This window comes from Diadema antillarum, unplaced genomic scaffold (genome assembly GCF_040938485.1).
Source record: "Diadema antillarum isolate AM-2024a unplaced genomic scaffold, OU_Dant_1.0 seq00000921_RagTag, whole genome shotgun sequence".
In the NCBI taxonomy this organism is placed as follows: domain Eukaryota; kingdom Metazoa; phylum Echinodermata; class Echinoidea; order Diadematoida; family Diadematidae; genus Diadema; species Diadema antillarum.
Window position 1 is genome coordinate 18,977 of NW_027271773.1, and position 9,386 is coordinate 28,362.

General features: G+C 36.1%; 1 protein-coding gene across 2 annotated transcripts; it reads left to right on the forward strand.

Moving 5' to 3' along the window:
• The first annotated feature begins 422 nt into the window (after positions 1-422).
• LOC139741341 (uncharacterized) lies at positions 423-9,051 on the forward strand. 2 transcript variants are annotated; one of them, XM_071651921.1, is made up of 7 exons: positions 423-593; positions 1,060-1,188; positions 2,001-2,132; positions 3,156-3,349; positions 3,965-4,180; positions 5,167-5,283; positions 6,116-9,051. In XM_071651921.1, the coding sequence occupies exons 2-7, from the start codon at positions 1,062-1,064 to the stop codon at positions 7,877-7,879; spliced, it is 2,550 nt and encodes an 849-aa protein (XP_071508022.1). In that variant the 5' UTR covers positions 423-593; positions 1,060-1,061; the 3' UTR covers positions 7,880-9,051. The 2 variants fall into 2 exon arrangements, with proteins under 2 accessions (XP_071508022.1, XP_071508023.1); XM_071651922.1 differs by lacking the exon at positions 1,060-1,188.
• The last annotated feature ends 335 nt before the right edge of the window (positions 9,052-9,386 follow it).

Below are 9,386 nucleotides of genomic sequence, written 5' to 3' on the forward strand. Positions count from 1 at the left end.
CTTGCCCCTAGCAGAATTGATTAAGCCAGGTATGGAAAGGAAAATTTAAAATAAAAATTAAAACACATTGCACTATACCAATTTGTAATTGCCTAGCTTAAATCTTCCATGGATGTTGATCACAACAAAGTGCAGGTCTGGATTTGAGTCATTCTGGTCAATGAAATATGATAAAAATGAACATAACCAACTACCGTAATGCTGACGAGCTGCCCTTGGCAGAATTGACTGAACAAAGTGTGTTTATATAAATATAAATTAGCACACACATAAATTTAAATGAACGTGAGAATTTATCTGCATTATTTAAAATACTTTTAGGGACAGGTTCATTATAGTATTCTACTGCGTATTCTAAAGTCTTCCTGAGCATAATTATGATAAAAGACTAGAGCTTGGTCAAACCTATCGAACTGCTTGTATTATGATTTGCTGGAAGAAAACATTCTAAAAATTGCCATTGTTTTCGAGTGATTTGTTGCATACTCTTTCAGGAAAGAACCACATAACCCAGCCCAGACAACATGGTAGTGACAAAGACGACAGTGGTGACGACGACGACGACTTGCCCCTAGCAGAATTGATTAAGCCAGGTATGGAAAGGAAAATTTAAAATAAAAATTAAAACACATTGCACTATACCAATTTGTAATTGCCTAGCTTAATTCGTCCATGGATGTTGATCACAACAAAGTGCAGGTCTGGATTTGAGTCATTCTGGTCAATGAAATATGATAAAAATGAACATAACCAACTACCGTAATGCTGACGAGCTGTCCTTGGCAGAATTGACTGAACAAAGTGTGTTTATATAAATATAAATTAGCACACACATAAATTTAAATGAGCGTGAGAATTTATCTGCATTATTTAAAATACTTTTAGGGACAGGTTCATTATAGTATTCTACTGCGTATTCTAAAGTCTTCCTGTGACATAATTATAATAGATAACAAATGACTAGCACTTGGTCAAACCTATCCAATTGCTTGTATTATAATATACTTAAGAGGAAACATGAACTAAATGCTAGAGTTTTCTGTAACATTTTTTTTTAAGGAATGGATGACATTAACCAGGCCACTGAGCCCATGCAACTTTCTGAAGACTCAATTGAGAAATCAGTGGGAACAGCCAATGACAAGGATGGTGGAGATAAGTCACCTCTACCAGAATTGACCCCAAAAGGTACTCAATTAAGATTAAGAAATGTTAACCAACATATAACTTGCGAATAGCCTGAATGAGAGATTAAGAGTGGATATACGATGTTCAGAAATTATTATTGACAGAAGCACAACCGTTTCACAAGCATATGCCAGAGTTCCGGGAATTAGATAAATGTAAATGGCTTGAATTCAACTTGTCATGCTGCTTGAATAGAAATTATATATCTATTTCATTTACAAATAGGCCTGTATGACAGTATATGTCTTGACAAGAAAATATAATTGACACAAGTTCGGGTAATTCATCTACAATTTTGTTAGATTCCATTTATGATGATCCATTCGATGTCAAATCTGCAAACCCTAGTGATATAAATGTGATTATTGTATGGAGTCTGGAAACTGAATTAAGGAGCAAGATAGCCAAGCAGACACGATAAAGAATTCATGTATACGTTCTTACAGTTGGAATAAATATCACATGGTTATGATATCACCAACAAAATATTGTTCACATTTTGAAAGACAATGAAAGGAAATAAGTGGCACATGTAATTTTTCGATGGCTACCCCTTTTGTCTGGGGAAAGGGGCTTTCACAATTGGTTGTGCGATCGCTATTGCCATTATTTCTTGATAGTATACTTTGTACAGGATCGCAAGCAATCGCAAGCGATCACATGACCGATTGTGAAAGCCCCTTAATTAGCAGCAGTGCGTATGATAACAAATTGCTAGCACTTCGTGAAACCTATCCAATTGCTTTTATCATAATTTGTTGAAAAGGAAACATGAACTAAATGCTAGAGTTTTCTGTAACATTTTTTTAAAGGAATGGACCACATTTACCAGGCCACTGAGCCCATGCAATTTTCTGGAGACTCTATTGAGGAAGCGGTGGGAACAGATACTAATGACGAGGATGGTGGAGATGAGTCATCTCTACCAGAATTGACCCCAAAAGGTACTCAATTAAGATTAAGAATTGTCAACCAACATATACTTTGCGAATAGCCTGAATGAAAGATCAATAGTGGATATATATGATAAGAAATTATTATTGGCAGAACGCACAGCCGTTTTATGGGCATGTGCCAGAGTTTATGGGAATTAGAGAAATGTAAATGGCTTGAATTTAACTGGTCAGGTTGCTTGAATAGAAATTATATATTATTGCATTTACAAATGGGACTGTATGACAGTATGTGTCTTAAAAGAAAACAAAATCGACACAAGTTCGGGTAATTCATCTACAATTTTGTTAAATTCCATTTATGACCATCCATTCGATGTCAAGTCTGCAAACCCTAGTGAAATAAAATTATTATTGTATGCAGTCCGGAAACTGAATTAAGGAGCAGGATAGCAAAGCAGACACGATACAGAATTCATGTATACGTTCTTACAGTTAAATAAATATCACATGGTTATAATATCAACAACAAAATCTTATTAAAATTTTGGAAGTGAATTAATATGAATAAGTGGCATATGTCATTTTCCAGTGCTACCCCATTTTTCTTGGTAACGACGGTGGGGTATTATTTGTGTGAAATATAATTTTATGTATTACTTAAGCCATGAGTTGGTAACAGTTAGTTAAAACAATGTTGGCTGTCACATTCTACGTAATTACCTAATTCATGGTCATAAGGGAATATTGATTTGAAAGTGTAAGATAAAACAACATACAAGTCCTCTCTAACATATCGGGCGAAGAGGTTATAATTTCATTAGTGTGAAAACATGAAAATGAATCTGTTGTCGAAGACTTGAAGTAAGCCATCTCCAAAATGGAAATGAGCCACGCCCCCTTAAAACACAAGTGAGCAATAAGGCAACTGACATTTGATAATGTGTTTGGAATCATTCAAAGTAATTAGTTGTTTTACTAAAAAGAGGCATTTGATCAATTGAATGGAAATATAAATGAAAAGTTAAAGTGATTGGAATTCGGCAACGAGTGTTAACTTGTTTTCCATTTTAGGTACTTTCTTGGATATAAGTCAAGCATTTCCTGAGTCGTTGTATGAACTGCAACAGGGCCTACCTATGTTCTGTTGTAATAGAGGATGTACTCGTGAAGTTTACCAGGAATGTATGACATGTTGGAAGCTGATCTGCTATGAACATTTTGTCGCAAAGGATCCTTGCAGTTGTCACGATGGCAAAGCTTGGGAGGTAAGAGTTAGCACGTTAAGTCTAAGCTTTAATTTAAAAATATCAAAAAGAAACTAAATACTAACAGTTCACCAATAATTCCGCGTGAGGTTTCACATACTTGACATAGTAGACAGACCTTGACATACTATTGTTATTTTCATGAACTTCTCATAAAAAATATTGTCATGGTGACTTACAGTAAGCTTGGAGCTCGTTATTCAATATACACATGCATACATGAACTTGAATGTGATAAACATTGCCAGTCAATATTTATTCTAATTCTTCAGAGACTGTACCACAACATATGATTATTTCTAATGTTTCTATGTTGTAATCAAAATCAAACAAAAACTTAAGTCAATGGAAATGAACTAATATTTCTAATATTGATTTCTTCTTGCGAACAAACTAATGCAGATAGCATAAGAACTAAACAAGAAATCTTCAACACTTCGTTCACATGTAAACGGAAATAGTGTCGGAATTGAAACCAGATATGTTTTGATGCATTGTGTGTGACTCGTACTAATTATAGATAATTAAAATTGCGTTTAGTTCTTTATGAGAATTAAATTTCTGTTTGATTCTGATATATATATATATTATATATATATAATTATATATATGTAGGATGTTACAGACTTCGAGCGAGAGCGAAGCGACCGTGAGCAGCAAGATCCAGAGGTCTCACTTAACCATGCAGACTTCGAGCGAGAGCGAAGAGACCGTGAGCAGCAAGATCCGGAGGTCTCACTTAACCATGCAGACTTCGAGCGAGAGCGAAGCGACCGTGAGCAGCCAGACCCGGAGGTCTCACTTAACCTTGATGATGCTGAACAGCAGAAGGTAATACGGATTTTTTTCTTCTCTTTCAAATATAAATCAGTGTGACAACAAGCAATCACACAATTAAAGACATATCGTCCTTTTTGCAGATCAGCAGAAAACCATCCAAACATCTGTAAACCCTAGAGCATGGTGGGCAGGTTGTATATTCAAAATGTGAAATAGTTAAATCATGTAAAATTCAAATAATGCACGTAAACAGTGCATGAGAGATAGTCTTGCTCAGACACTTGGAAGTTTTGTTTCTTGAAATAATAGTTATCTGTGTGTAATTTAAATTACAAAACACATTATGAACATAATGTACATTATAGAAGACATTATTCAATATTTTGTAAAAAGTAATTAAAAAGGACTGTGTCAGAGACTAATATATTTTTTCGAGGTTCGAAAAAATAAATTCAAATTATAACGGTAGTTTGTACTTCACAAATGAAGACCCTACAGGTCTAAAAACTACACAAAGGTTTTTGTAACAGTGTCTTCTTCATTATATACCTTATTGTTTTACACCAATTGTATACACAAATTCAATGCAAAAGGGACATAATGTCTTTAAGGCTCTCCTTATCAATAAGTCCTCTAAATCACAAACTTATTAAAACAATCATATCAATTGTGCTTGTACTAGCATTTTGCTTATTTCTCCTGATGGCATAACGGCAATTGACTAAGCTCCTTCAAATTTAGCCAGGCAGAACGATAGCAGCCTCTTCCCGTGTTTTGAATAAAAGCGATATTTTTTATTCTTAATTCATAGATTTGTGAATTTATAACATAGTTCCCTGAAGACAGCATGGGCTTTCAGTTAAAACTATTAACATGTCATCACAGGCACCTTCAAAGCTTTTGAAAGGCTAATGAAAACTTTGCTAAAAATTTAACCCCCTTTTTGTATTCTCTGTTTCTTTTTGTTTTACTGAGTCCAGTTAGATATTCAGATAATGCTCTTACGTTGGCTTCTTGTCTCCATATATCACTCGAAGGATGAAATAAATGAGACGGAGCAAGATCAAGGTGACCGTGACTCCCTCGAGCATCAAGAGGGTCAGCATACCCAACATGAAGATAACATGCACGAGGTTCAAGACAGTCAGTCTGAGGTGATTATATGATATAAAAGGTGTCATGAATTATGATAATATGAGCAGTATTTCAACAACAAAAATCTCTGTCAAATCATTATCTACACTTAGTAACTGCTTATTTCGGAAAGTGTGATTGGCTCTTCATACACGGGTTATGTACTGTAGTTCAATTACAGACTTGCAATAGCTTACAATCAAGTCCATTGCAAACGCGCCAGAAATTTAGTTTCTAAATTCTAAATTCCAAAATTCGCTACAACTTGGGGCACACAAGGATCAGACTGGTTCCACTGTATGGAATAATCTCCTTTTAGTTAGATAAACTTTGCTCTTCATCAGAGTCCTTTAAAAGTAGTTTAAAACTCACTTCTTTAATGCTACCTTTTGATTACCCATGCCTTGTATTAATAATTTACTTTCTATCTTACTCTTCTATTTTCGCGTGGAGCATTCTACAGAGTGGATTTGCCGCATTACAAATCTCATCAATCATTATTATCATTATTACTTACTGTTGCAGAATTTTAGGGAAACTAATATGAGAACTGCCTCGTGCCGTTTTTTCGACCTCTAATTTACGTCTGTAAACTCGCTGAAAAACGCATACGTTTTTAGACGCTAAACGGTTCAGTGTAGGACAGTACCTTTGTATTCACGAAACATGGCCCATATCTAATATTGACTTTTCACTTGCATATTGACATGTTTCTGTGGATTATTTTTGAACCTTCAGTATATTCCCACTTTTTTACAATAAACTTATGAAACAAATTTCCTTTTTACATTCTGTGTGCTACTTGTAGCAAGGAGAAAGAAAGAGTTAATCATGTGTTATTTTCTATTTCAGAAACGTGGGAGGAAGAGAAAACGGAATCCAGAAGAATGGAAGAAAAGACAGCAGTCAAGAAAACGTAATCGGGGAGAGGAATATGTTGTACGTAATAAAACAATCCCTGCCAGAAAGATAGGAAAGAAGTGTAACACAAAATGTCCCCATAAGTGCTTCTCTAAGTTCTCTGATGAAGACAGGAAAACATTGTTCGAGGATTACTGGAAAACGGGCTCCTACACCCGTCAGCGAGATTTTATTCATCACCATATTTCTCGGTCCAAAGCAATACCTAGAAAAAAGAGAAAAAGTCAGAAGCGAGTGCGTCACATGTACAAATACCATCTCCCGCTCACATCACAAAGGGAACGAGTGTGCAAACATTTCTTTCTCAGTACTTTGGGAATTGGTTCCAAGCTTATTGAGTATACATTGAAGAAGTATGAAGGCCCGTTTGCACGAGAAGACAGGAGGGGAAAGTTACCGTCAGTGAACAAAACTTCAGAAGAAGATGTTAAAAAAGTATGTGAACACATTGATTCATTTCCTGTTGTTGAATCACATTACTGTCGTGCGTCTTCAAAAAGGAAATATCTGGACCCTTCTTTAAGCGTTTCCAAGATGTACGCAATGTACGAATCGTCTGTATCGAAACCAGTTTCCTTCGCAGTGTATAGAAACATTTTCAATTCCCAATATAATTTGGGATTTCATCATCCGAAGAAAGATGAATGTAACACATGTGCTTCATTCAATAATTCAACTCCGGAAGAAAGGGAAGTTAAAGAGCAGAACTACAAGAAACACATTGCTGAAAAGGAAAGTGCAAGAGAAGAGAAACAAAGAGACAAGGAACGAGCAAAGATCGATCCAATCTTTAGCTCCTTTACTTTTGATCTTCAACAGGTCTTGACTACACCCTATGGCCAGACATCTTCGTTCTATTACAAGCGGAAAATGTCTACGTATAATTTCACTGTATACAACCAGGCTACTGCATGTGGAAATTGCTTTGTCTGGCATGAGACTACAGCGAAGCGGGGAGCATGTGAGATTGGCTCATGCCTCTTAAAGTTCATGCAGTCACTTGATCCTGATACCACACACATAAGTTTCTTTTCTGACTGCTGTGGAGGCCAAAATCGGAACAGAATTATAGCTTGCACTTTGCTATATGCAGTTCTGCACACTAATGTTGCCATCATTGACCATAAATTCTTGATCAGCGGACATACTCAAATGGAATGTGACGCGATGCATTCCTGCATCGAAAGGAACAAAAGGGGAGTGACAATCCATCACCCCGACCAGTGGATACCAGTTATTCAAACAGCAAGGAACAGGAATCGGTATGAAGTTACCCACATGACGAAAGAGGACTTCCTTGATCTGCGTCAGTTGACAACACCCTGTGTGAAGTACATGAAGAAGGACAGGGCTGGCAATCCCGTCAACTGGTTGAAAATTCGTCAGATCCGCGTACAGAGGACAGACCCCTCTGTCATCAAAATAAAGTATGATTTCAACGAAGACTTCGTAGAAGTTCGCGTCTCGGGCTCAAGTCGAAGAAATGACATGCGTCTGCCTCTGTTGTACAAGCAACATCTCGCCCTCTCAAGGGAAAAGAAGCAAGATTTGCTTAGTTTGTGCAAGGACAACATTATCCCATCGATGTATCACAGCTACTATGAAAACCTCACGACAGAGGTACAACAGTCTCAGAGTGATGAATCCGAGGAGGAGGAAAATGATGGACACATGCATCAAACATCCGAACAGTGAATCATATTGTAGGCCTACTGTTGTGGCTTGAACACAGACGACAGTACAAATACATATACAGCTGTAGTACTCTTGTGCATCGTTTGAATTCTACACATCTTGCGACTTTGACATTTCACAGACATGATCCAAATACTAGTATCATTAGTTGTATACAGTGTTTGGTGTATTTAGGGAAGTCTGCAAAAGGACTTTCTAACTTTAAGGCGGAGATACACATACAGTATATAACATGAGCCAACCTGATGTCTGCATTAGAGCCTATTAGCATATGGAATGGAACTTTAGATTTCATACTGCCTTACTTTGGTAAAAGGAATCAAGAGACATACCATCCAAATTTGAGTAATTGACGTTTTTATATTACACCTAATGTGCTCTTCTTCCAAGTCAAATTTAATGCACAAACACTCACCTTGCTCAGAGATATAATAGGTTATACATTGTGATATTCCATTGATGCCCTTGCAAATTTGAGACACATTTTGGTCATTACAAGGAGTATCACTTTTGTCGCTTACTTCGTTTTGCCCAACTAGGGCACCACATTGAAGGGAGAATGCAATGACTTGGACTTGGACATTACTTAGATTGAACACGTAGGCCTGTACTTAGAAAATACAGTAAGTATGTACACATTTTTGGATAAATTAAAATGTATTCTAGGAATTCTGTTTTTCCATTGGTAATTCGAAATATTCAAAATTAAGTGCAAATAAGGACACTAACAATAATTACAGAAATACCTGGTATAATGTGTGCTTGTGTGACAATTGTATCATAATAAATTACAAAACGAATTGAATCGAATCTGCAAATCCTCAAACCTTGGGAAATTTGAATACATGTCTTCTTGTATTTCAAAATATTCCGATGAACTTGATGAGATTTGGGGTTTTTCGCCCAAAGTGAAGAAAATTTATGCTTAATTTACACCATTATCTTTATTTTTTGAAATGTAAGTATTGGAAGAATGTGACATGCCCTGCAAAATTACAAATGTGTTGTTTGAAAATTGATTTCTAAGTTGCAATTTGAAATGCCACGATTTCACTTTCTTAGACTACTTTCACAACATAACTAATAATTGTGATTAGCATTTGGATATTCTGCGATGCAATGACAGCAAGGAGAGCATGAATTCATATTAATGTAAATAAAGGCAAGAACAGTAAAAAAATGTCAACAAGTTTTGAAAAAGTATCATAGTTAGAGACGTGAGTATATACCTGGCAGAATGTCATCACAAGTCCTGCATAGATGCAACACTGTGTATTATTCGAAATGTATTAATCTAATTGTCGATTTCACTTTCGTAACTATATCTGCACAGCATGAACAAGAAAGTGAATAATATTTTGATATTTAGCATTGTTTCATATTTTATGCCTCCGCCAACGAAGTGGCCGCAGGCGTTATGTTTTCGGGTCGTCCATCCGTGCGTACGTCCGTCCCATTTTGTTTTTTTTCAATATCTCAAGAACCGTGATGGTTTGACATCAAACTT

What these genes read in the sequence shown, in the direction of transcription:
- LOC139741341 (XM_071651921.1), top strand. Translation starts at nt 1,062, where the DNA reads ATGGATGACATTAACCAGGCCACTGAGCCCATGCAACTTTCTGAAGAC. An exon ending in ACCAGAATTGACCCCAAAAG is followed by an intron (nt 1,189 to 2,000) that starts GTACTCAATTAA and finishes ATTTTTTTAAAG; the next exon opens with GAATGGACCACATTTACCAG. An exon ending in ACCAGAATTGACCCCAAAAG is followed by an intron (nt 2,133 to 3,155) that starts GTACTCAATTAA and finishes TTTCCATTTTAG; the next exon opens with GTACTTTCTTGGATATAAGT.